The sequence below is a fragment of the Grampus griseus genome (assembly GCF_964374135.1).
Source record: "Grampus griseus genome assembly, chromosome: 16".
Lineage (NCBI taxonomy): Eukaryota > Metazoa > Chordata > Mammalia > Artiodactyla > Delphinidae > Grampus > Grampus griseus.
In genome coordinates, this window is record NC_139010.1 from 76990322 (window position 1) to 77017996 (window position 27675).

The 27675-nt window shown below is 49.8% G+C and overlaps 1 protein-coding gene across 11 annotated transcripts in view; it reads left to right on the forward strand.

Annotated features, from left to right (window-relative positions):
* TACC2 (transforming acidic coiled-coil containing protein 2) overlaps positions 1-27675 on the forward strand; it is a 205148-nt gene that overhangs the window by 68950 nt on the left and 108523 nt on the right. For 9 of the 11 annotated variants that reach the window (XM_082673176.1, XM_082673182.1, XM_082673184.1 and 6 more), the window contains 2 exons: positions 387-500; positions 3767-3817. In XM_082673176.1, coding sequence (XP_082529302.1) covers positions 387-500; positions 3767-3817 — 165 coding nt within the window. The remainder of the gene's footprint in view (positions 1-386; positions 501-3766; positions 3818-27675) is intronic. The other 2 variants (XM_082673180.1, XM_082673186.1) reach the window with 1 other exon arrangement.

Genomic DNA, 27675 nt, shown 5'->3' on the forward strand with positions numbered 1-27675 from the left:
CTTTGGAGGCATGGGAGCTGTGTCTGTTTAACGTGTCTTATTCCTTGCCTTGTGTTCTTTTAATTCTTCTAACTGAAACTGTTCGCAAAGCATGAAATGTTTACAGGCTGGCAGTGCACTATAAGGTCACAGGTTATGGTCAATCAGAAGTTTTTCTGGCGTCCAAATACATCTGCCTTTGAATCTGGATTTATTTATGCAGAGTTATGCAGAGAGACCTAACTGATCCCAAGGCATCTCAAAGCCATTTGCTGCCTGAAGCTAATTTTTTCCTGAGATTTTGGTGAAGTAGACACTTAAAGCTTTAATTGGGAAATGGGCTTTTCAGTAGGACATGGAGAAAAATGCCTTTTTAAATATTTATTGCTTCTTTTACTCTATCCCAGAAAGAGCTCTGGGCCCGGCCCATCCACCTTACCTTCGGTTCCTGAGGAGGATGCTCCAACTGTCATGGGCGAGGTCATTTCAGACGAGACCCGAAGTGCGGGCGGAGCAGAAAGGTCAGTGAAAAGGTAGCAGCCTTTGGAGAACCATGATACGTGCCTTTGGCAGAGACATGCTGGATGTTTTGCAAAGGAGGGTACTGCTAATACATGAGTCTTTATCTAAGAAAGAAACACCTAGTCACTCCCGTTCTCTATACAGGTAAAGCAGTGGCTAAGATAACTACAAGCTCCATTGCTCTGAAAGGAATTGAGTGAGTTGCTTTCATATCTGAGCTTATCTTTGTTTTCCTTAACAGCTTTATTGAGATGTAATTCACAAAGCATATAATTTGCTCATTTAAGGTGTACAATTCAGTGGCTTTTAATATATTCACAGAGTTGTGCAATTATCCCTACAGTCAATTTTAGAACATGGTCATCCCCCACCCCGCCAAAGAAACCCTGCACCCCTTAGACAGCACACCTCACGACTCCCAACCCCCTGAGCCCGACACCTCCTAATCTAGTTCATTACCTTTTGAGGCAAATGGGCTCAATTTTGCTTAATCTCAAGCAGGAATGTCTAATCACCAGCAGCAGTCACACCCCTCTCAAGATTAGAGGAGGTTCTTCATGACATTTTTTTTTCTTAGATTCCATATATATGTGTTAGCATACGGTATTTGTCTTTTTCTTTCTGACTTACTTCACTCTGTATGACAGACTCTAGGTCTATCCACCTCATTACAAATAGCTCAATTTCGTTTCTTTTTATGGCTGAATACCTAGGGGTAAGGCAGAAATAAAGATGCAGACCTCCTAGAGAACGGACTTGAGGTTATGGGGAGGGGGAAGGGTGAGCTGTGACAGGGCGAGAGAGAGTCATGGACATGTACACAGTAACAAACGTAGTAAGGTAGATAGCTAGTGGGAAGCAGCCGCATGGCACAGGGATATTGGCTCGGTGCTTTGTGACAGCCTGGAGGGGTGGGATAGGGAGGGTGGGAGGGAGGGAGACGCAAGAGGGAAGACATATGGGAACATATGTTTATGTATGACTGATTCACTTTGTTATAAAGCAGAAACTAACACACCATTGTAAAGCAATTATACCCCAATAAAGATGTTAAAAAAAAAAAAAGATTAGAGGAGGACAAATGATAGATGCAACTGCGAATCCCAGACCTTCACACTTTGCAGCACACCTGCCTGTTCTTTTCCTAAGTGAAATGCCACCCTGTTGTCAACAGCAGCTTCTGGGAGATTTCATCCTTTGGGGGAGAGGGAGATACTGTGGCAAAGACACATTCTGACCAAGCTGTGCAGCATCCTTCGATCTTTGGCTATTCCAGAGCTTTCCGTGGGTATGTGTGCGTGTCTGTGTATGTGTGTGCAGGCACACGCTTGTGTGAAGCGGAGCGGGGTTGGACTTTAAATTAGTACCTGTGGCTGGCCAGTGTAGCCTACCAAACAGCTGCAGGCATTTTGTAAATGATTTATTGCATATTCTACACATGCTGAAAGAATGCATGATCACCTGTTTTTCGAGTCTGAGCACTTCCACCGACACCCAGCTGCCTTTCCTGCCCTTCGAGAGCGACTCTCATAACTCTGGGCCAGTGAGATACGGACGCTGCTGCCGAGACAGATGCAGTTTTAATCTGCATTCGACACTTGTCTCCACTGCTGACTTAGCACAAAATTCCCTGCAGCCCCTGCTCGTATGTATTTTTGACGTTCCCAGTTAAAGCGTAGGAAAAAATGTCTGACTGGAAAATCCTCCCCTTCCCTCCCCTCCCCTCCCCTCCCCATAAATGTCATATTAGCTCCTTCTTCAGTCCCTAGATGTTTTATCACCTTCTTGGAGAACAAGAAGATCTCAGGACCAGGCATATAGTAGTAGTTCAATAAGTATTTCATGGCTCTTTGTTTTAATCACTTTAAATTTTAAAATTATAATTTCTAAATTAATATTAGAAACTTCGTAAGGTATAGAAGAGTATAAAGAAAAGGAGAAGAATCCACAACCACACCAACTAACGATGACTGGTGTTCGTTATGTTAGTGTCGCGTCATCCACTGTCTTCTCCTGTTTACATTCTGAGTCCTTTTTCTCTGCTGCCATCAGAACTCTTTGCAAACATAAATCTTAGTGGCTGGAGTTGTGTGACTTATCACAGTTTACAGAGCAGTAGACATTTACATGATAATGGGTGTTCTGTGCGCTTCGCTCTGGTTGAGGATTTGTTAGGTGGTAGACTTTTAGATTCTTGAGTTGTGCTGTCCAGTTTGGCAGCCACTGGTCACATGTGAATGGAGGTGTGCTCTAAGGGTAAAACACACCCCAGAGGTTGAAGATTTAGTGTGAAGAAAAGAACGCAGGGAATTCCCTGGCGGTCCAGCGGTTAGGACTCTGCGCTTTGAACTCGGATCCCACAAGCCGTGCAGTGCGGCCAAAGAAAAAGAATACAAAATACATCGTTAATAATTTTTATATTGTTATATGTTAAAATGATAATATTTAGGATGTACTTGGTTAGAATATGTTACTGAAATTAATCTCACCTTTTTTTCTTGTTTTTAATGCGGCTGCCAACCTTTTAAAATTACCTACGTAGCTTTTGCATTCCGGGCTTGCATTTGTGGCCGATGGTCTACTTCTATTTAGATCACTGGGCTCCAGAACCTGCTTTGCCCTGGTCCTTGAAGGAAATGAGGATGGAAAAGGGCTGACCTTTCCTGTGCTTTGGGTTCTTAGGAAAAAGGGCTGCCACTCTCCCATTGGCTAAGGATTTCCAGAAAGAATTCTGAATGGACCCTCCCCTCCAGCTTGCCAGGCGGGGTGACCTCTGTCTCTTAGTAGACAGTCAAAGGTCTCTGGAAGGTATAGACCAGCTCTGTCCAAAAGAAATAGAACATAACATAGCACAGGGAGATCAGCTCGGTGCTTTGTGACCACCTAGAGGGGTGGGATAGGGAGGGTGGGAGGGAGGCGCAAGAGGGAAGAGATATGGGGATATATGTATATGTATAGCTGATTCACTTTGTTATACAGCAGAAACTAACACACCATTGTAAAGCAATTATACTCCAATAAAGATGTTAAAAAAAAAAGAAATAGAACGTAAGCCATAAATGCAATCCTAAATTTTCTAGTAGCCACATTCAAAACTAAATAGAAACAGGTAAAATTAATTTCAATAATACATTTTATGTAACCCAGTGTAACACAAATATTATCATTTCAACATGCAATCAATATATAAATTATTAATCTGATATCCTACATTCTTGCTTTCATATGAAGTCTTTGCAAGCTGGGCTGTATTTTGTACCCACAGTGCATCTCAGTTTGGACCGGCCACACTCCAAGCCCTCAACAGTTCCACATGGTGAGTAGCTGCCCCCTGGAGCACCCCAGCTCCTCACAGAGCTCTCACAGCTATCGAATGATCCAGAAGGCCAAGACTTCCCACGGTGACCCTCATGTCTCAGCCCGGCAACTCCATTCCTACTGTAACACAAACGTAGGGAATGCTTTGTCTTGGGGGTAGGCTCAGTAGCTCCAGTGGACCTTTCACCAGGAGGGAGCTGTGCCGTGGACCTGGGCAGGCCTCAGAGAAAGTCCGGCCAAGGTCAGAAGTGCACGTCCTGGGAACAGGAGGTGTTGCACGTGAAGGTGAATTTTGGCAGCGGTCTGGGGGAGGTTGGGTGGCCACACTGAGGCAGACACTGCTAGAAGCTAGGGTGGTGGTGAAGTTTGGATTCACACCCAGCTGTGCACCTTACAGGTTACGTACCTAACCTCGGTTTGCCAATCTGTAGAATGGGGAGGTCACAACTATACTTGCCTCGCTGAGTTGCAGTAAGGGCTGAGATATCTGATCAAATGCAATTCCAGTGCATTCCAACCCCTGGCAGGGGTTAGGTATCCTATTACAGTTCTGTGGCACGGGCTTTTCTCCTGCAGTGAACTGAGCGGTAACTGTTCATCTTCTTGAGGTTGAGGTTCCAGCCCAGCCATCTTTCTTTTCCAGGGCTGACTTCCTTGTCTGCTAAAATGTCTTCACGGCTGAAGAGAGCGAACTCTTTCTTACCCCCTACTGGGTAGCCCACAGCGATCTGCTTCAAGTTAAAAAATTTTGAGATCTTGTTTTATTGTAAAACTTTATGTGTATCTTTTATTGTATACCATATCGTATTGTATTTCAACATAAAAATAATGCTTTGAGTTGCCACGAGAAGAGCAAAGCAAGTCAAAACCATGTTTTCTACTCTCTTGGTTATCAGGTGACGTGCTTCTGTTGAATCTATTGAATTTTGAGATTCTGCTAACTTGAATGGGGCTGATATCACGGATCAGATTCAATATCTAAGAAATGTCTCTTTTCTGTCTTGGTGACAGGATAGTTTAATAACCCAATCTCATATCCAGGTAGATGCCGGGAGCACAAATATTTTGCTGCTTAGTTTCCCATCTTTTGACGTCAAATTGGCCCTGCTGGTGGATGTGCCGTGGGTATCTTGTGGCTTTGCTCACCTCCACCCAAGGGGTACATGTACACCCAACTCTAAGAGATAGGAGTCTGTTGACAGATGGCTTGGCTGTGGATTTCTATATACAACGACTGTCTTCCGTGGATGGAAAGTCTAGAATTTGGCATTTTGCTTTCACACCACTGATGATCAGATGTGTAGTTCTGAATCCATCGTGGACATCACGAAGTTTGTTTTTGCTGAATATTTATTTAAAGGGGTCTCTTTTTTTTTCCATTTGGGGAAATGGTTGGAAAGGTATCGTTTTCAATTACTAGTGCATTTGAGAGAATTAAATTATTCCCAGGTGCTTTGGGTCTTTGCGTACACCTAGGCTAAACCACAAAGGGCAGTTGGGTTGAGGCGTTGAGGGGTAGAAGGAGGAAGCAGCGAGGGGCAGCCGGCATCTTGTCCCGGAAGCCCCGGCTGGACTTAAAGGCAGGGCTGGAGCGACTTCCTGCCCTTCCTCCCACTGGATCTGTTTCTTCCTTCTCTCTCCTCCTCCTTCTAAAATTACCAGCTGTGACACCATGTTTTTGAGTTTCAGAATAAAGTTTTGAGGAGGGCTACAGCTGTATGAATTAAGGAAAAGAAAAGAAGCTACCAAGCCTAGGTCTTTTAGCAGATAAAGCCAGGATGACAGATCTCCGTCCCCACTCCCATCCTTCTGGGTTCGATTTTCGGTTACATTGCTTGGATTATTTTAAACTTCCTTTTGAGAAGTATTGGGCTATTACAGGGCTATTACAGAGCTACAATGCTGACACTTCTTTCCCTCGGAGCAATTTTCTTCCCAAAAGGGAGACAATGGAGTAAGATGGAGGGTTTATATCCCAGAGACCTCTTACTGGCTGGGTGATGCCTTGGAGAAGCTGCTTAACTTTTCAATCCTGTTTCCATATCTATAAAATGGGAAAAATAATACTTCCCTGTTAGGGTTGGAATTAAGATTAAAATGGAATGTTTCCAAAGCCACCTAGTATAATGCCTGATATATGGTGAGTGTAAAATACAAATGGTAACCACTATTATCATTTTAAACGTCTTTATTCAAAAACATCCTGGGAATTAAGCAAACAAAGAAAATAACCCAAGGTCTCCAAATGATATAGTAACAGACCCCACAGGAATGGGAGACATGGGCTGGATGAGTCTTTCTCCAGCTGGTTGATCTCTCTACGCCTCTGCTTCCGTCATACGCGAGCTCTGCTAACCCTGCTCGGCTCACAGGAGCTTGTTACGTGGTTCAAAAGTACCTCAGGACTAACGACTCTACAGATGACGCGGATTTACATTACGATCCACAGCTTCAATCATTGTGAACCATCGTATTGTAAAAGTCAAAGGACCTTTAAAAATGTGGGCTTTATGTTCTGAAGCTTTTGTGTTCCACAATTAAAACACATTTTGTTAGAGGTGAATCTGTCCTTGGGAATAATGCCAAGTCACTTTGGAAAGCTGAATGATGAGGCAGCCACACCAAAGGTGGCAGCCGCCCTGAAGGCAGGGGGCTGGTTCCCTCCCTCCAGGTGCCTGTGACAGGAACGCCACTACTTTGGTCTAGCCCTTCTGGGTTTCTGAGCCCCTCAGCCCTGAGGCCTCTGCTATGCCACATCTGGATCTGATGCAGGAAGAGCCACTTAAGAATCCCAGGCCAGTTTCGGGGCAAGGTGGTGATTTTCCAAATGAATGTGTCCAAACTCATCCGCTTCTCTTCCTGGAACCTCTCATTACCGCCACTGTTTTAGACCAGGATGCAGGTTCGTTTCAGTAGGTGTGACTGAGAAATGGGTATTTTAGACTCTAGCTGGATATCTGGAAGGAAACTTGGGCGCATTCTTGTCGAGACTCGGAATAGGAATGGGACGAGGGAGCTACCTGACAGCAGAACCAGAATCAGAATCTGGCCCCTGACGATATGCTTCCCCTTGATGCCTGAGCTGAACCGAGGACCTGCCCCAGGGCATGGAGCCATTCTTCCCCGCCACACCGCCCCAAACCTGCTTCTGGGCTTTAGAGAGAAGACTGTCGAATTGAGTTCTATTGTGTGAGACCAGCATAGGCCTGGAGGTCTACAGATAAGTTCCAGGCCGAGTTCTAGTTCTGTGTGACCTTGGGGGCATCACCTTTGATGAAACTGTTTGCCCACCTGTAAAGTGGGGGTATATACTACCTAGGATTAAACGAGCCACTTTATTTAGAGTGCCCAACACAAAGTAAGTCCTCAGTGTAAGTTCCCTTTCACTTATTCCTCCTTCTGGGCCAAAGTACGCCCACATCTAGCATCTTATTTCCACCGCACCTTAACCCTTAGTAGGTACCACTTGTGTGCCCCTTGTGCAAAGGAGGAAGGGGAGGCTGGGACAGGTGACATGGCTTGCTCAAGACCAGTGGTTTAATGAGAGTTAGGGCTAGGGCTGGAACCTCTCTTCTGGAGAATGCTTCAGACATCAAATCCATGTTTGGATCCCTGATCAGTAACTTACTAGCCAGAAGGAATCTTGGGGAGGTTGTCCTCTAAGACATTCTGTCCACCGGAGCTTTCTACGATGATGGAAATGTTCTATATCTCCGCTATCCAGTATGGCAGCCACTAGCCACGTGTGGCTACTACACACCTGAAATGAGGCCACTCGAAAATCTGGGGCCGGTTTCAGGGTGATGTGGTTTAGGGTTAGGGAGGAACTGAACTGTGAATTTTATTTAACTTTGATTCATTAAAACTGAAAATGAAATAGCCACGTGGGGTAGCGGGCTCTGCATGGGACAGCCCAACCTGAAGACATAGTTCCTTCATGTGTACATAAGAGGTGAACCGTGCCCGTCAGCAGCATGGATTCCGAGAGGTTCTGTGTGAAGCCCTTGCAGAGCTCAGATGCCTGGTGGTGCTCAGTGAGCGCTGGGTTCCTCCTGGACACCCCTTGACTCTGCCAGTGGGCAAGTCAGGCAGCTGTGCCTGCAGAGCGGAGTCTGGGCTGTATTCGTGGCACAAGCGCCTGGCGACACGGATCAGCAGAAGGCGTCTCTGGCACCTGAATCAAGGATGTTCACCACCGGGCCGACCGGAGGCCTTGGCTAAGCCAGTGCAACCTCACACACAGGCCTGGTAAGGAGGCCTGGGTAACCTGGTCAACTGGCTCCAAACACTTAATCTAGAGCTCTCTGTGCCTACCCATCCCCACTGGCCACACCTGCAAGGGTGCCCATCTGGGCTGGGAGGGAGCTGACGTGGGTCCACAGCAGAGAAGTGTTTGCCAATTGCCGTCTCTGTACCGATCTTGTCCCAAGAAACTGGCAGGGTGGGAAAGAAGCTTACTGTGGGGTGTGCAAGGTCAGAGGCCGCAGCTAACTGCATCTCGGCCTCCCCTTTCTTCTCAAGCATGTTAAGTCGTCAGGTGTTAAATATTTTAGCAGCCTGCTGAATCAGAGGTAGACCGTGCAAGTGTTTCTTTGTTTCCAGGGAAGGCACTGTAAGGGGTCTGATTACTGAGACTTTTAATGCCTTTTCCTTTTGTAAGGTGGTCAGAGGGTGTCTGGGAAGAAAAACCTCAGGGGAGGGGTGCACCTGTGCCCTGGGAGTGGGCGGGGTGCGCAGAGAGAGGACCGCAGTGTGCAGCGGACACGGTCAGCACTGAGTCCTCAGGCCAGGAGCACCCGTAGGTGGAGGGAAGCAGGGCCCCGAGACATGGGCATGGAGGACAGGGGGGAGGACGTGAGGCTGAGGGTGAAATCAGGCTGGAGGGAGGGGAGCGTTAGGTCCTGGAGTTCAAATCCTGATCGCCCGCTCTTGGGCCTTGTTGGGTGATTGGATCACTTCTCCAAGCCTCAGCTTCCTCACGGATAGATGGCCAATGATGTCTCCTGGGGCTTAAAGGAAGGTTAAAGGTGATTCGAGGAGGCAAGATACAGAGTACCCTGCACAAGCCAGCTTCCCATAGCCAGGAGCTGTGACGGCAGAGCTGTAGACAAGGTCCCTGAGCTGCAGGGCCTCCTGAAGGCAGCTCCATCCCCATAGCGGGCTCAGGCCCCCAGCAGGTGTGCAGCCAGGCCAGGTGCTTAGAAGGCAAGCCAAGGTCTCCCCCTTAGGGAGGAGCTAGGACACTGGGCACCCCTCTTCCCTTGGATAGAGGGCTGGGGTGAATCGGCAGGTGGGCAGTCGGTGGGCAGACACTGCGGGGGAGTGATGCATGCGGTTTGCTGACTCCCAGCCCGGTGCTCGGCACCCTCCCTCCGGAGGGATCAGGTGGTTCACTGGTTCCCGCCACTCACTGTGCGCCTTCACGCCTTTGCCAAGCGACTGCACTTCCTTCCCCTCCCTGCGCCGCAGTGTCCTCTGACGCTAGATCAGGAGGTGGGTGTCATGAGCCTGAATTCCCCGTCTAGAAATGTTTGGTGGGACACATGGTGATGGTCACCTCTATAGAAAGTGGGTGTCGGCCTCTGGCCAAGAGAAGAAGTCAGGATCTTGTTTCTTTGGGAAGGTCAGACTTGCAGATGCGGCTCTCGGTTACCCAGCACCCGATACTCTGCGTGGCACACAGTGGGCGCTCCGTGAGCCTTTGCTGAATAATTCATCTCAACTCACTATCTGTTGGAGGCTTTCTGTCTGGGAAAACCAGATCAGGTGGTACTCCAGGAGGCAGATGGACAGGTCTAACTTCTGAATCTGCCATTAGACTCTCCAACCTCAAGCAAATTCCTTAGCTACTCTAAGCCTCAGTTTCCTCACCTGTAAAATGTGTATAATGCTACACTACAGACAGATATTAGGGAGATCACATAAAAATAATGTGTGTTAAAAGCTTAGCCGAGTGCCTGTCTGGCATGCAGTAAGGACTTAATCAGGGGTAATTTTTGTTATTACTGCTGCTTTTACTACTATCATCATTTGTGCTTTTTTATTTTTTACATCTTTATTGGAGTATAATTGCTTTACAATGGTGTGTTAGTTTCTGCTTTATAACAAAGTGAATCAGTTACACATATACATATGTTCCCATATCTCTTCCGTCTTGCATCTCCCTCCCTCCCACCCTCCCTATCCCACCCCTCTAGGTGGTCACAAAGCACCGAGCCGATCTCCCTGTGCTATGCGGCTGCTTCCCACTAGCTATCTATTTTATGTTTGGTAGTGTATATACGTCCATGCCACTCTCTCACTTTGTCACAGCTAGACACAGACCTACTAAAGAATGCACTTGAGGATATGGGGGGGGGAAGGGTAAACATTCGTGCTTTGACACAAGGACTCCTGGAAATTTGTTGAAGTTCATTTGCATCTCCCCTGGATTCTTTGGAAGGTGTCGTGACCCATTAAAGCTACCTCTCGAACTGTGGCTGACATCCTCCCCACTGGAGTGGCCCTCAGTGTTGCAACATTGTATTTGATGCAAGGTCAAGCCATCAGGCACACGTGGGGAATGCCTTCTCTCCCTAGGGGAAGCTAGGGCTTTGTGGTTAACCTCTTGCCAAGAATGGCTGCAAAGAGGCTGAAACCTAACATTTGTGGCAGGGATGGAGCGCCTGTGTGGGTGAGCCCAGCGGAGGCTGCACCAGCTGAACGCAAGCTCTGAGTGTGTCTTATGGGTCAAACTGCCCGACTACTTAGTACGACGTTTTGAGCTGCTGGCCCATCCCAGACTCCTAGAGGAAGGGGCAGGGATGAAAGTTGTCTGGCCGCCTGACTTCCAGATGCTGCAGCACAGGAGCTGGGGAAGGAGACCCCCTCCTGGCAGGTGACCAAGCGGCTGGTATTTCAGTGGGCGTGGCCAGAGTTGTCAGAAAGTGAGGATTTGGATGAGGGGAGAGTGCCAAGCTTGGGCTTGAGGTCTCAGTTTAGGCCAGACTGCCTTTCAGGGCCACCTTTGAAGGATGTCTGGGGCACAGTCCCTGGCTCCTGAGGCCTGGCTGCGGGGATGCTCATCCTTTGAGACAGGTACCACCCATGCCTGGCTCAGGCATTCGTAGTCCTGAAACAACTGAACCAGAGGGATCTTCAGGCTCCTCATTTTACAGGTGAGAAACTTGAGACCTCGAGAGGGTGTGTGACTTCCGGAAGGCCACGCAGCTTGTCAGGGGGCCACTGGTCTGACTCGTATTGAATGCAGTCCTTCTGGCCTCGAGACCAGTGCTCTTTCCAACAAATCCGCTGCCATTCTAGAGAGCAGGCATCACCTTTCCTGTACACAGCAAGCACCCCAGGTGGGCCTGGTATGAACTGGCGTTATAGATTGTTTTCTGGAGGTGGTGGTAGCGATCTAAAGTAATCTTGTCCTTGGGTTGTATCCAAGAAAGTTGCATATGCAGGCTTCCTCCAGCTATTTTGTGAAATGAGTTAAACTGCAGCCTCTGCACTCTGCTGACCCTGGCTTTCCTTTGATTGTGGCCAGTACCATTTGCAGTAGGATTGCAGGAAAACCATTATGAGGAGCTGGTTGGACAAGAGCTGCAGATTCTCTAATTCACCAGGATTTGGGGAGTGTGCAGATACTGGTGGGGAGGGAAGTCTGATTAGAGTTAACTCGGAGAAGGTTCTGCTGAAACTTGAGTTCACCTCCTTCCAGCCCAGTGTGTCTATGTGGGCGGTTTGCTGAGGAAACCCTCAGACGATGCTGCAGTCTGTTTCAGGTTTCTTTACAAACAGCTGGGCCATGAATCCTTGGGAGATAAAACACTCTTGATGATCACTGCAGGGTCTAGTCTTGCTTTTGCACGAAGATGGGAAGCTTATGTTAGAAACCACCAGGCTCCCTGTTGAGTCGCTGTTTGTACCTGTTCTGTGGTTCGTATTTGATCTTCAGTGGAGAGAAATTATTCTGTAGAAATGGCCTCACCCGGGAGCGGCGGCATTTTTGCTTTTCAGAAACCCCCTTTGCATTTTGCACTCGGGAGCTATGACTGACCCCAATGGGACAGTGTTACAATTCCCTGCTTCTTCCTGGGAGTCCTGAAAAGCCACTGGCTCACAAGTCTAACGAAGGGCATTCTATGTCTTCTCTTCTAAATTCCTTTTCCTCTGGTATAAGAACTGGAGAAATGTGTAAAGGCAGAGGCAGGCCCAGACTTTAAAGGCATGAGCAGAAGGAACTCTAGCATGGCTGAGAGAGGCTGGCCAGACTCAGACACCCTTGACCTTGGGTGACCCCTCTGCCTGCCTTGCCGCGCCCCCTACTTCTCCACCCTCTGGGGAACCGCACTCTGGTTCATGAGACCATAGAGGCTCAGGCGAATGTAGTGACTGTGAAGCCTTCTCAACCCTCCAACTCCCCAGGAGCACCCCCGCCCCCGGCCCTGCCCAAGAATCGAGAGTTCTTTCTGTTACCTGACCACAATTTTAAGACAGAAGCAAATGTATTATAGTTCGTATAGGATTTCACACTTTGCAGAAGAGGTTGGGTGTTTTCAGCTGGACAGATCTGGGTTCAAATTTGTCACTTATTCACTGTAGGACATCGGTCCAGTTACTTACTTGCTTGAGGCCTCAGTTTCCTCATCTGTAAAGTGTGTATGAAGTCAGCACCTACCTCCGGAGGACTGTGTGATAGTGTGAGGGAAGTGCTAGCTCGGGGCTGGCACAGGCAAGCACCCAAAATACGTCTGTCTCCGTTTGAGGGCGAGGCCTCTGACGGCAGGGTCTGCGCTGGTCCTAGTCTTCAGCACAATGGGCTACACATAGTAGGTCCTCAACAAATGTTTGTAGGTTGATTGTGCGTTGTCCAGCGGATAGAGGGTGGGTCTGTTTGGTGCTTCCCTCAAAAGAGAAATACAAATCTACTGGCCAGGTTAGTTCAATAACACAATAACAAAATCATTGTAGTTGTACATCATACATTCATTTATGTATTCATTCACTCAGACTGAGGGCCTCCTACATAAAGGTCAAGCTAGGGGCTCTAGGCAGGGTTTCCGATCCTCAACACTATTGGCATTTTGGGCTGGGTAATTGTTGGGGACGGCTGTCCCGCACATAGTAGGATGGATGCCAGTAGCATCCCCCAAGTCATGACAATCAAAAATGCCCCCAGATACTGCCAAATGTCCCCTGGTGGGCACAACTGCCCCTGGAGAGCCACTGCTCTAGGGCTGTGCTACTCAAGGTGTGGTTCTCTAGACCAGCAGCCTTGGCATCACCTGGGAGCCTGTTAGACAGTGGTTGTTTCATCAAGTACTTTATTTTCCACCATCGTGTCAGATGGGACACAGACATCTGACTCTGACTCCTCGAGAACACTGTTTTTCTGTTCAGGAAGAGGGTACAGCCAGCGGAGCTTGCTTTGTATTTGGTCAGACTTACTTAAAATTAGGACGAGGTCAAGATCAAATACAGGTTCAGCCGAGTACACGTTCAAGCGAGGCGGGCCCTTGTGTGAAGAGGGCTTTGTGTGCACTCAAGGAAAATTCCAAGGCCGCGGCTGGAAATCCTGGAGGAGACTCCGAAGTCACGGGAACTGCCCCACGCATTTTCTGTGTATATTTTGGGTTCAGGCTGACATTTCATCTTAGCGTGGGTGGAGGCAATGGCTGAATATTTTGAAGGCCTGAACCCCGCCTACCAGTATTTCTCTTTGCCCTTACAACTACATTTTGCTGGGTTGCAATTCAGGAACGTACCTCCCTGCTTGGACAGCCATTCATGGAATGTGAGAACTTAGCTCAGAAGCCCAAAGCAGTGATTCCTTCTAAAAAAAAAAAAAAAAAAAATTCCCCAGAAGTCACTAACGAAGTGGATCTTATTAGTGTGAGAGCTGAACTCACATGCTAAAGGCGGGCACTGGTCCTGGGTTCCTCATGGCATATTCTTCTGCTGATGTGTTCAGAGTATATAAAAATAAGCTGAAGTTAGCCCTTTGTCCCTGTGGACTGGTTAGGAGTTTGGGTTCGTAGACACGCAGCCTGTGTGTGCACCTGCCTCTGCTTGGTTGGTGGGACCCTGGGTAAGGGGTTTCACCACTCCAAGTCTGTTTTCTCCTTTGTCTGCTAAGGACAACAGCAGTGCCCACCGCATAGGCTCATGTGAGGATTAAGTCAGAGGAGGGATGGAAGCCACTTAGCAGAGTGCTGGCTCTGCAGCAAATGCTCACAAATGTTAGCTAATATTAGAGTGGTCATTTAAAAAAGTTTTTTGTTTTTTGGTTTTTTTTGCGGTACGCGGGCCTCTCACTGTTGTGGCCTCTCCCGTTGCGGAGCACAGGCTCCGGACGCGCAGGCTCAGCGGCCATGGCTCATGGGCCCAGCCGCTCCGCGGCATGTGGGATCTTCCCGGACCGGGGCACGAACCCGTGTCCCCTGCATCGGCAGGCGGACTCTCAACCACTGTGCCACCAGGGAAGCCCTAAAAAAGTTTTTAAATTGCCTTTTGGTTTTCCTGATCTGATAATTAAGTGGGGACAGCAGAGTGCAGGCTGTCTTATGGGTGGTATTTTGTCACCCTTCATAGCTGGCAGATGACAGGATAATCTTCTAGGCAAAAATGCCCTATCGGCTCGGGTTTCTGGGGGTTGGGTGAAGCCCTGAGACGCCACCACATTGGAGAAGAAGGGCTTCAGGGAACAGGGAGGTAGGGAGGGCTGGGGAAGGCGGGCCCCGGAGGAGAGACTCCTGCCAGGAGAGCGATGAGCGCTGGGCTGAGAGTCAGCACAGCTGTCAGGTGGGCACGGGGAAGGCTTGCTGTCCTGCCCTTGAGCTGACAGTCTGGTTCAAGAGGCAGCACACGAGCATTAAAGAGTTAAAACAGCTCACAGCCCTAATTGTCTTCGCCTCTCATTGGGTAATTAAGGTAGGCGGCCGTTAATACTTACCTAGAAAGTATTCTCCACGAGGGCAGATATTTTGTCTCTTCTGTTCACCCCTATCTCCCAGCACCCGGAAGTAGCTAACACATTGTAGGTGCCCAAGAAATACTTGTTGAATGGCTTAGTCGTATGCTTCCTTATCACAACCAGTTACTGGTTATACTCAAGAAGAGATTTCATTCCCACGCCCCAGAACATTGTTTCTCTGCTCCACGTCCATTTCCCCTCTTTTTTTGGCTCAGTGTTTCATCAATGTCTACCACGCTGTAACCACTTTCAAGAGTTTTACCCTATCTGTATACCACCGTATTATTATCTACTTATTATTTTTCTTTACAGCGATTCATTTTTATTTCAATATATTACTTTTGTTTTAGGTAATGTCTGTGAAGTTATGGATTTGATGTGCTAATTAGAACTTCTTCCTCATATGCTTCAAATGTATAACTATTTAAAATACCCTCATATGAGAAACCTTACTATGGTAACACCTCCTTACCCTATAAAAGTCAGCTTAAGTATTCCCTCTTCTGGAAAATCTCCCCATGCCTCTTCCGAGGCTGATTGAAATACTGCTTTTATGTTTCTGTCATGTGGTGGCCATTCCATGAACCATCTGTAGAAGTGGGCAAGGGACCACGAGGCATCTGACATTGCACAGGGCCAGGAATGCAGTAGATACTCAATACGTGATTTTGAAAGACTGAATGAAACCTCTTGGGTCCAGGAGAGTTTGTGCTGTCTGGCCACGTATGGGTGTCCTGGGCGGACACCCTAGGATTCTCTGAAGACAATGTGCTGTAACCAACCTTCCATTTGGGCGCCCATAAACAAGGCAGATATGTGAACTTCCATGCAGACTCACTTCCGCAGGGAGCTAGTGTGTTCTTTGTTTAGGGAGAGTTTGACCTCTGTTCTTCAGCATCACACACTCCCTACCAGTTAACCAGCCAGCCTTGCATGTTTCCAGTCTCTGGCCTTGTTTCCCAGGTTTCTTCACGTATGAAGTTATGGCATTGGCAGTTCAGGGAGGTGCCCATGGTCCAGTGGGGCAGAAGCAAGTCACATAGTTAGAATGAATAGAATTGGATAGAATGAAGGTTCCTTTCAGTCTCCTGAATAACTTCTCCTAATACACCTGATGTACCCTCGGTTCTTCCCGCTCCGAAGGCCGACGGCACCTGGTGTCTGCTGGTGTTCTTGGTCCCATCCTCCTGCTTCTTGCCCCTCCAGCATGAGTCTGTCTGCCCAGGCAGGGTCCTGTCTTATGCACTCTTACACCCGCATGGGCACTTGGAATAGTGGTCAGTGAATATTTGATTAGTTCATGGTTATTTAGGTATCAGGCAAATTTGGACACGGGTTTCCCGTTTGGCTTCCCATTTTCATGTGGCTTGCCACCTCTCAGCCAAAGAAAAGTATCATTGCTACAACAGCGTGTAAAGGAAGCTGCAAACACAGAACAGAGCAGTACTCGGTGGACAGAGCTGGGGGTGTCTCCTAGGCACTGATTTGCCTTTTGTTTTCCAGGAGACTCCACTGGCAAAGAATCTTTGATTTGCTTTGTGGTTTTAGAGCCTTAGGTCTAGTATGGACCAAATGAAAGCTTCTCAACATCACGGTTGACAGCCTTTTCACGATGCTTTTGGTTGCAAGTAACAGACAACCCAATACAAGAAAACAACAATACTAGGTCCATCATTTCTCCTGGCAGGAAATCCAGAGGCAGGGCACTTCCAAGGTTGAGTAATTCATTAGCCCTTTTCATCTTCCTCTCTACCTGAATTTAGTGTGCTGGTTAATGTTCCCCTTCATTGTTTCAAACTGGCTGCAGAAGCTCTAAGCAACAGGCCCCATATGACAATGTCGAGAAGCAGGAAGACATCTGAAGACACAAGATTTGCAGTCTTGTATCTCCTCTGAAGAGTGAGGAGAATGTCTCCAGAAATACAACAGACTTTCCTTTCCGTTTCATTGGCCAAGGGTGTGTCACATGACCATACCTAAACTAATTATTTGAACATTAGTAAGTAAGTAAACAGGAGAGGGAACATCCCTTTTGGAGGCAACCAATGACTCCTGCCACAAAAGTTCAGATTCAGAGTTTCTCCCAGTGTGGTTTGGAAAGCATCTCCACCAGAATTATCCAGAATATGCTAAAATGCTCATTCCTGAGCCCCTTCCTGACTTCCTGAATCACAATCGCTGGGAACATTTTAAAAATAACCCAGGGGGTCTGACATGCACCAAGTTTTGGACCCATGGTGCCTGTGGTTGTTACCTACTAATATTTAGGTTGTAGATCATTCTTCAGCTGTGCTGACCCTCTTGAGGGGAGGCTGAGGGAGCGAAGAGAATACAGAGTCAGCCTTCAAAATTCCCTTCCCAGTCCTTGCCTTTTGGAGATTCAAACAGGAATATTAACTGATACAGTGATGATATCCGGGATTTGGTTTAAAATAATCTGAGTAACAAGTGAGAAGTGAGCATGTGAATACAACAGAGTTAGCCATGATTTGATAATATTGAAACTGTTTGATATAATAGAGTTCATTATACTGTTCTCTTCACTTAAGTTTAAAAAAATCTCCCTTCCTGGGCTTCCCTGGTGGCGCAGTGGTTGAGAGTCCGCCTGCTGATGTAGGGGACACGAGTTCATGCCCCGGTCCAGGAAGATCCCACATGCCACGGAGCGGCTGGGCCCGTGAGCCATGGCCGCTGAGCCCGCACGTCCGGAGCCTGTGCTCCGCAACGGGAGAGGCCACAACAGTGAGAGGCCCGCGTGCCGCAAAAAAAAAAAAAAAATATTCCTACAGTTCTGTAGGTAAAACATCTCACATCGGTCTCAGTGGGCTAAAATCAGTAGGGCTGTGTTCCTTTCTGGAAGCCCTAGGGGAAAAACCTATCTCCTTGCTTTTCCAGCTTCTAGAGTCTGCCCACATTTATTGTCTTGTGATGTCCATCCTCCATCTTCAAAGACAGCAACACAGCATCTTCGAATCTCTCTCTGACTCTGCTTCCACTATCAGTTCTTTTTTTCTCTCTCTTCTTCCTCCCTCTTCCACTTATAAGGACCCTTGCGATTATACTGGGCCCACCCGGATAATCCAGGATAATCTCTCTATTTTATGGTCAGATGATTAGCAACCTTAATTCCCCTTTGCCCTATAAATTAATATACTCACGGACATCTTTGTGGACATCCTTGAGGAGGGCATCATTCTCCTGGCCACACCAGTAGGTTTCAAAGCATAGTGGTACCTTCCTGTGTCATGAAGGATATGCCTCCGGCAACTGGGGAGGGGCTATTTCACTTGAAAGGGATGTTATCTCAAAATCATGTTAGCTCTTTGCCTAATTGGAATGCTCAAGCTTAGGAGGTGGTGAGTGGAGCTTTTTTTTTTTTTTTTTTTTTTTTACCGTGAGTGGGTATGACCTCGGATCAGGGCACAAGGGCACAGAAGACTGGGCATTCCAATTCTCATGTCACGAACAGCTGATGGTATACATTTGAACAAATTAGCCTATTTGAGTGTCAGTTATCACATTAGTGAAATAGGCACTTTAATACTAAACCCCTGAGCCCATGATAAGCATGTGAAGGAGGAATCTATTTAAATTTCTGTCAGAAATGTGATTCTTAGAAGCATGGTGTTTTTAAAAAAACAGTATTTTAGTGGAAGGCAATAAAAGTCTACTTCTTTATTCTACAGAGAATTCCCATTTGGGGACATCGAGCCTTGGGCATCTGTTTCTTTAAGAGGAGGAAATGAAGCCTTGAGTCATTTGTGAGTCTCTTACCCTTTGGTCCCAGAGGATATAAAACACAGCAATGTTTTCTTGACACTAAACTTAAAATAGGAAGCCTGGCGCCCACGTATAGCCACAGGCTCTTCTCCATTGCGGCCTAGATGCAGAAATTTCCAGAGAAAAGGTGATACGTTTCACTGGTGCAGGCAGGTAAGCGCCACTCTGGGGGTGAGGTCTGTGTTAGCGAAGGAGTTGATCTGGGGTCCTATGAGAAAAACAAAAAACCGAAATCCACAACGCACAAATAGAAACTCACATGCTTCCCGGAAATATGGCCGCGGGAAGGGGTTTGGATTTAGCCTCTGCCCAATTTGGAGGGCACATCAGCCCAGGAGAAGGCATAGGCAACAGGTTTTGAAAAATGTAGAGCGCAGTGCGCTCTAAGGCTCCGTGGTTGCAAGCAGAGTTAGGACTAGGCAGGTGAAGAAAGAAGGGCCAAAATTTGGCTCCCGGAACCAACGAGCCACCACATCAGTCCCAGCTTCTTTCTGAGGCTCCGGAGGCCAGCGGGCCGGCATTCCCCTCCTCCCCTCCGTCTCCACACCTCCCCCCCCACCCCCCGCTCCCCCGCCCCGGGCTCGGCGGAGGCGGAGGCGAAGGAAGCGCGCGTGGACCGCAGAGTTGGGGCACCGGCCTGTACTTGGCCTTCTCAGTGGTTCACACGCCGGTGCCTTCCCCGCGTTGTCATGAGTAGTGGAAAGCGCCGTGTAAAAACTAAGAGCTGTAGCAAGTTGTCATGACTCAGAGACTCCTGGAGGAAGTCTGCAGCGCATTCGCGAGCAGCGCCCGAGCCGCGCGTCCGTCTGTCCGACTGTCTCTCTGTCCCCTGCGCGCTCGGCGGCCGCAGGGCGAGTGGGCGCGCCGCCGCGTGGGCCCCTCGGTGGCCTGGGCGCGCCGCGACCGGCCCCGCGCATTCCTGGCCCGTGAGGAGAGCGCGGCGGGCGCCCAGCGCGAGCAGCTGGCTGCGCGCTGGCCGGCCAGGAGCGCCGAGAGCTGGGGGAGGAGCCTGGCCCGGCCGCCGCCGCTCTCCCACTCATTGGCCTTTTGTGCTGCAACTTTGCCCGAGCCCTTCGGGGAGCCGCGCCGCCCCGCGCCCGCCCCGCGCAGTTGCCCCGGGAAAGTTTGCGGCCCCGGCCGGGCCGTGAGACTCCGCGCGCCGCGCCGCCGCCGGGCTCGGAAATCTCAGCCTCTCGGGGGCTCTTGGACAGTTGCGTCCCCGAAGGAAGGCGGCTCCGTGGTAAGTGCGCCGCGGGCAAGGGCGGGCGGGAGGGCGAGCGCCCGGAGTCGGGGAGGAGACCCGCGTCCCCAGGACCTTGGCCGCCAGACAAAGGCGTGCTAGAAGTAGCCGAAGCTCATTTTATCTTTCCCCAACGGGGACTGGCTAAGGGGAGGAAACTGGCTGAACACACATGTGTGTCACTTGCTGGCAGAGGAGTGTGTCTGCGGGGGAGCCGGCGGGGCCCGCGGCTTCTGCCCGGGAAGCTCGTTCCGTCGGGTGAGGCGGGTCGGGATCCGCGCCCGAGGTCGGGGCGCATGCCCGAGGCTGGGATCCCGCTCACGGTGGAGGTACCCGCCCGCGGTTGGGGTTCGTGCCGGTGGCCCGGGTCCCCGCCCGCCTCCCGGCTCCGCGCCATCCCCGCTGGGGTCCTTGCGGGCTGGTGTGGTCCCACCCGGTAGCGTGGGGGCTCCCCCGGCGGGCCACAGCGGCGCGTGGATTAGCCCTAAAACTCTGCACTGGACTTCTTCCGAGTTTGGGACTTTTAAATTCTCGAATAGTTACGTCAGCGGGGCTAGTGCACTTCAGGGCTCGGACGCACCACGTGACCAGCCCTTGATTTTTTTTTTTTTTTTTTTTTTTCTTTTTTCTCTTTCTCCTTGGCGTCCTTGGCTCCCGCGGCCTCGGGCCGTGTCTTCCCCGCGACCTCCGAGCGCTTTCTGCTGCAAGCTGTTGCATGGTGTTCCTGCGACGTTTGTTGTCCTCCTCGGTGCTTGTCTTTTCTTAAATGGCATCGTCATCAGCGTGATATTATTATTGTTGTTATCTTTTGCCTCCGTCAAATGCTAGGACAGGAAAATGTGGGAGTGGGTTGAGATACAAGTGAAATAGACATTGTGAGAAAAATGTGTCTCCAAGGTGTACTGGGGGGATGGAAATAGAAGCTGAGCCTAGGGAAGGGTAGCCAGGGTGTTTGGTTGGTGCGGGAGTGTGTGTGTGCCTGCGCACGTCTTCATATGTGTGTGTGCATGTGTACACATGTCTGTCCCAAGCCTTTTCTATCACAGTACATGGAATAGCAGGGGTCCTAGTGCAATTTCCTATCTGTTTTATGCCAGAGGAAGGTTCAGCTCTGTTATTAGGTGGAGAACTTCTTATTTCTCTAGGATTCCCTATTGAGGCCACATTTCAAAGACTGTTTCCATTGTATTTAGAAATGACTTTGTCTGGGGCCTTGTCCTGAGACTGGGTTTCATCTGTGGTTTTCATCCATGGTTTTCATCCATCCAGATTCACTTATATATTTCAAAGTTAGTCTTCACTAGTGTTTTTAGGGGGTCCATTTGGACAAGTGATGGAACTCAGAGGAAGGATTTGGTTGGGAATTGTGGAGTGAGTTACCTCTTAGAATGTTCGGTTTTCCTGTTCTGAGGTCGAGCTGGGAGCTCCTCCAGAGAATGGGGCCAGTTGTGCTGGGCACGTGAGTGGAAGGGAGTGGATTCCCACGGGGCTTCTCATAGGCTGTGCCTGGGGCTTGGGCATTCTCTTCAGAGGAGAGTTGCAGGAAATAGGTCAGGGACTGCCCTCCTTGTGCAGACACCACAGCCAACTCTCAGCTACCCAGAGCCTCTTTTTTGGTTCTTACATTGTCACTGGCCCCTCATCAAAAGTTAACTTCCCAAGTCTCAGGGAGGCCAGCACCACAGAGTACAACCTATGCATAGGCAGTACTGCTCATGGAGCCAACGCACCCCTCCTGGTCCCCTCTGGGAGAGCTAGACACAACTGGCCTCTGGGGCCTCTGTTCACATGCATCCCTTTTGTCTCTCTGAGCTTGGGCACTTAGAATATTTTAGCTGGAAGGAAACCTAAAAATCAAGATTTCGTTTTACAGATGTGAAAAGGGAGACTCAGAGAAGTCCGGGGTCTTGCTCAGGGTCACATGTGAAGGTGGGACTCAAACCCAGGACCCCAGACACCTGGCCTGGCAGCGGCCTCTTTGGTTTCCCGCCGTGTACCGTGGTTATTTACATTTGTCGTTTCTATGGAGACAGACAGTGCTTCCCGGAAGGCTACGGTACCACTCCACAAGTGTGACGAGGGGCCGGGGGTCGGGGTAAATGGTAGTTGAAGTCAGTAAGGCCACCCCTGCTCTCAGGGAGGGGTGTGTGTGTGTGTGTGTGTGTGTGTGTGTGTGAGAGAGAGAGAGAGAGAGAGAGAGAGAGATACCTGAACGGACACACACTGGGCAAACTTTATGGTGAGGATAGTGCCCCAGGAGGGGATGTGTGCATATGCATGAGGATGTTTGGTCGTCCCAGGGACTGGAGCGGGCAATATCTAGTAAGGGCCAGGGATGCTATGCATGGGACGGTCCTGTCCAACCAAGAACCGCTTCACCCTAAATGCCAATAGCGCCCCCTGTAGAGGACACTGCAAGGGTTTGAGGAGTTGGGAGAGACCAGTTCTAATTGGGAAGATGAGAGATGGGGATCTATGGGCTCACTAGACCCCAGGCTTCAGGTTTGAATGAGGCTGGGAGAGACTGAGGGTGAGGTCAAGAGCCGTGTGTGTGTGTGTGTGTGTGTGTGTGTGTGTGTGTGTGTGTGTGTGTGTGTTCTCCTGGTACTCAGTTCCACAGCCAAAAGCAGATGGTTCTTGAATTAACTATGGTTTGAGTCGAGCAAGCCCTGACACCTTTTGCAAACCAGGAGAAGGTTTAGGAAGCTGGTGGTGGTGTCCCTGACTAGTCCTGGTGGGAGAAGCAAGTCTAAGGAGGAGAACTGGGTGCCCTGGTCTCTCTCCTGTGACCTGTGGCCACGGCGCGCGACATCTGTCCTGGAGGCTGGGCTTTGTCTCCCTTGCCCCCGCTGAGGTCACAGTCCTTTGTTCACAACCTCAATAACCATTTCCACAGCAACTCACCGTGATGACAAAACAGGCCAAGGATTATGAAATCATTCCAGAGAAAGGAAGCCATGAAAAAGAAGAGCTGGGGAAACAAGTTTGTAGGGAATTGCCTCTAAAAATAGAGTAGAGGGCAGGCAAAATTCTCGGGGGACTGCAGAGCCATGACCTGTGACGGGGCTTTCGTTTCAGATACATTGGGTATCAGCTGCGTCCCCCTCCCTTTCCTGTCTGGTCCACTCTGGTGTATGGTTTCAGTCTGTCATTTAGCAAATGTATTCAGGCTACCACTTAAAAGAAAGCAAAGTTCCCAAGACTGTTTTTCCGTGGCTTGGAGAAAGGCGGTCTAGAGAGAGCTCCAAATTCAGAGACAGAGATTTTGTATTAGAATCCCTGCCCCACTCTTAACCAGCTCTGTGACCTTGAACAAGTCACTAACCGTGTCTGTGAATCATGATTTCCATCTCATTAACAGTGGGCGTAGTCACGGTGCCCGCCTGGCTCACAGAGCTGTAGGGGCAAGTGAAATCATGTGCATGAAAATACTTGGCAAACTGTGAAGTGCGGTGCAAATGGAAAGTCATGCTAATATTTTTCACTGTTACGATTAAAAAGGATTTAATTAGAGGAGGTAGATTTCCTAACACCTCCTGTAGCTTATTTTTGTTGTTATTATTTTTAATTAGAAACAAGGAGGTGTGCTAGTCGATGCAGAGCTCTTTTATTTGGAAGCTGGTTATCTAGGTTTCCTTTCTATCCATCTTCCCTTGCTTTGTCACCCTCCCTTTTAATTGCTTATTTATACTTCCCCAGAAAACAAGTAAAAATGAAAGAATAGGAAATGCACGTCAGTTCCTCTTACAGAGAGCAAATCTGGTGAAAAACTGGAAAGAGAAAGCAGTCGCTTCACTGGCTGCTATGCAGGACTAGCTGTTTAGAGTCCTAATTCCTCTCGCTGCCTGGTTGCGTCCAGTGGGTCCTCTGAGGCCCAGAGCTCTCCGGGTGGGTGTCTGTGTCATCGAGAGCTTACGGTTCCTGGCCAGCATCCTCAGGTTTAAGCTCCTGAGGGCGCAGGGTTGGTTTCCTATCATGACGTTTCCCCAGTGCGGGCCCATTCCAAAGAGGCGATAAGAAGATGGGTCATGTCCACGTGAGGAGCATCTTTTCCCTCCTTCTTTTATGGTCAGGATGCCCCTCCCTCCAGCCCTCAGGCTTCCCCTGGCTGCCTGCTCTCCAGCGCCTGCTTCACAGGAAACAGTAGAAGGTCCAGTGTTCCCTTGCAAACCTTGACCGAGGCTCGCTCCGCTTGTGAGTTACCTGGCCCAGGAACCTGTGTTCCACAGCTCCCTGCTTCCAGCTCCCAAGTTGTCTTGTGCTCAGCCAGGTGCTAGGGTCTCTCTCTTCCAGTGCCGACAAGACCCTGCCTCATTTCCCCGGCATCCTCGTGCCTAGTGTCGTGCTGAGTAGGACACCTGTCCAGCGGTTCCTTCTTGGGTCAGTGACTGTCTGCTTTGGCTTCTCCCTGGAAACGGCGGGTACAAGGCTTTGCTCCATGCATGATGTTTAGACCTCTCGTTGCATTCCGTGGGTAGGGAGAGCTTACAGAGGTAATTTTGCTACTTGTGTAGTTGTGGAATCAGGGAAAATCTGTGACTGTTATAAGATATGGAGAACTCCAAGAGGTTTTTTTTTTTTAAAAAAGAACACTAAAATTTTGCCTTGTCTGTACTTCAGGCATTTGTTCAGGCCTCAACTTGATTATGAGCTGAGTTGCCTGCTCTCAGTTCAGAAAAGTTAGAGAAGCTGGCTCTGGCCTGAATTAAGTGGCAGCTAGACAGCGCTGGTGGCAGCAGCAGTTAACATCTTTCTGCCCTTGCTACTTTCCTTGCATCCATACGTTCAACTAATATTTATCGGACACCTACTGTTTGTTGAGGACCCATTGTGAGATTGACGCTATGCTTGACATCTACGTTTTTTTTTTTTTTTTTTTGCGGTACGCGGGCCTCTCACTGTTGTGGCCTCTCCCGTTGCGGAGCACAGGCTCCGGACGCGCAGGCTCAGCGGCCATGGCTCATGGGCCCAGCCGCTCCGCGGCATGTGGGATCCTCCCGGACCGGGGCACGAACCCGTGTCCCCTGCATCGGCAGGCGGACTCCCAACCAGTGCGCCACCAGGGAAGCCCGACATCTATGTTTTGCTCTTATTTCTTTTAATAATCTTTCCAAGTTATTCAATTTGTCCCCATTTTATAGGTTCAGAAACTGAGGCTCAAAGAGGTTAATGAACTTGCCTAGGACTACAAAAAGCTAGTAAATGGCAAAGCTGGCTTCAAGCTCACATCTGCCCGTCTCCAGAGCTGTGCTCTCTGTACTATACTCACTGCCCTGCTCACGCACCCAGTGGATGACTCAGTTGGATTTCTGTGCCCAGGGTTCTGGTGAAGTCGAGGCACCTGTTGGTTACATGCACGGGCTCTCGGGAGAAGTAGGCAGCCTTGGCCGAGGTCTTGACCCCAAGGTGCTGGCCTGTTCATCAGGCATACCCCTTGGCTTTGTGCTCTCTGATCAGGGGAGCAACTGCGTCGTCACTTACCTGACCATGTAGCTTCTCCCAGCACCTGGATGGGTTTATTTCTTTGTCTTTTGAAAAGAACAGTGACTACTGTCTCCCTGCCTTGTCCTCCTAGAATAACTTCCTCCCCTTTGAGCTTTGCATAAACCCCAGTCCTTGAGTTCGTTAACCCTGAGAGGTAGGGGGGCAGCAGTCCGATTTTAAGGAGTGCGTAAGTTGTGTATGAGAGGGGGGTTCCCCCTCTGCGCCCCCTCCCCGTCACCAGATCTCCCAGGGAGCTGGTCACCCCCGCCTCCCATCTGTAAGTCCTAACCAGGAACCTGGCCCCTGGACAAGGTGCCAGGCCAGCTGGGGCTGGGCCACAGTGGACACGGCCCAGAGCCTCCTCCAAGATGTCCTTTTCCAGCCATCCCAGGGGGCTGCGCCTCTAGAGCCTCGGGGTTTTCAGATCAGAAAATCAGTGGCCTGGAAGGGACCCTGGAGACCCAACAGTCCAAACCCTCATTTTATGGAGGACATGCCTGCAGCCTGGGTGGGGAAGGGTCTTGCCCGGCTACCCCGGGTTAGAGCCGTGCCAGCGCCCCCGTGGACTGCTCACATGCTTTCCGTGGGGAGGCGGACCCTGCTGGGCTGCTTTGCAAGTCAGTCTTCATTCTGCATGCTTGAGAGAGACGCCGCTTGAGACCAGGGTCCTGTTGGCGTGAGGTTTGCGGTCGGAGCAGCCGGATGGAGCTGAGCTCAGCGTGGCTGTGGGTCGTGACTTTCTCCATCCAGGGGCTCCATTTGCTCTTCCTGAAACGGGCTGTCACATTGCTCACAGTGACAAAGGCCCTGCACGGTGCCCGGCACACAGTAGGTGCTCCTAAACCTTGGTTCCCGTTGCTGTTGCCACCTGTACTCGTCTTTGTTCTATGACCCCCAGACGGCGTGCACACCTGAGGGAGCACACCTGGGCAGGGGCGGCGGGAGGAGGGGCACGGGTACTTTGAAGAAGCACATTCAGTGTGTTCCGTTGGGGAAAACACCACACCCTGTTGTGTTTTGTGTTACTGACGCCATCACTTGTGAAGCACTTCCGTGTGCCGGGCCCTTTGCCAGTCGACATGACTGGTCTCAGCGAACCCTCCCCACGCCCTTTCCAGACAGAGTGGCCCTTGCCCTCTCTGACAGATGGGGAAGCTGGGCTCTGAGGAAATCTTCCACAAGGTTGCACAGCTCTTTATTGCGGGAGTGGTGTTGAGACCCTGGCCTCCTGTCACCGGCTCCATCCTGCCTCTCTGGGGAGAGCGCGTGGGGATGCAGGTTCTGTCTCGGAACGCTGAGGGGGCACCTGGAAGGGATGCGCCTGTGTGCCCCACGTGCTCCCGTGCCTTGGCCCTGGCTTCTAACCTTTGCCAGCTGGGTCGTGCCCAGCTCCTAACCGGCCAGCAGCTCCCAAGATGGAGATCTCAGAGTATGCCGTTTTGGTCATTTATGACAGGTTTTGCTTTTCTTAAAAAAAAAAAAAAAAAAGAGGACTGAGCCAGTGTGAGCAGCGCTGGGCTGTCTTTCAGCTGTGTTGGTGAGAGCTTCACCAGCACTTTCCAAAGTGCCCAGCTCCCGGGCGGCCTGGCCTGAGCCTGGGGGCTGCCTGGTGGTGGTGAGTTATCTGTTACTCATTCTGTTAGAAAAAAGTGCAAGCAGCGCATCAAAACCGCAGACTCACCGGGGTTATTCCCTAGAATGATGTACCTTTATTTAATTTGAACAACTGACTTCATTGAAAGTTAAGTATAAAGCAAATAATAGTACAGAGGGTCTAAGGTACTATACGTGAAACATGCAGTCATTAACGCGACTTTCCAACCAATCAGATGCTTAAAATCCAAATCATCTTTGATTGTTCCCCGTTTCGCTTTCCTCCGTCTTCACGATGTGTTGGGGGGACATCGTGAAGCTCGATGCACGACTGGCCCTGGCTTCAGCTGCTGGGACTCCGTCCCGCATCACCTGACCCTGCTCCACGGCTCCGGCTCCGGCCCCCTCGTCTGCATTTCCTCTCCCCTGTCGTCATTCTCTACTCCGCATAAGGGCTGTCTCCCAGATATTCTGCTGCTTCCCTGCTCTTAAATCTCTGATGCTCCCCATGCCTTGGAAAACAGCCAGTTCTTGGCCTGACGTTTGAGGCCTTCTGCTAGCTGGCTTGGGCCCGAGTGAATGGCCCACAGGCCACCGGCTGCCCCGGTGAATGGCCCACAGGCCCCTATTCAATGCTGCTCCCGTCTCGACCACACTCCGTTTTGCAGAACCCAGACCGAACTCTGCGGGTGCTGGGGAGAGGCTGCCTGCATGCCTTCACTCAGGAATGGTTTTGTTCTTTTCTTCCTGAAATAATTTCCAACTTACGGAAAAGTTGCGAGAGTCGTACAAAGACTTC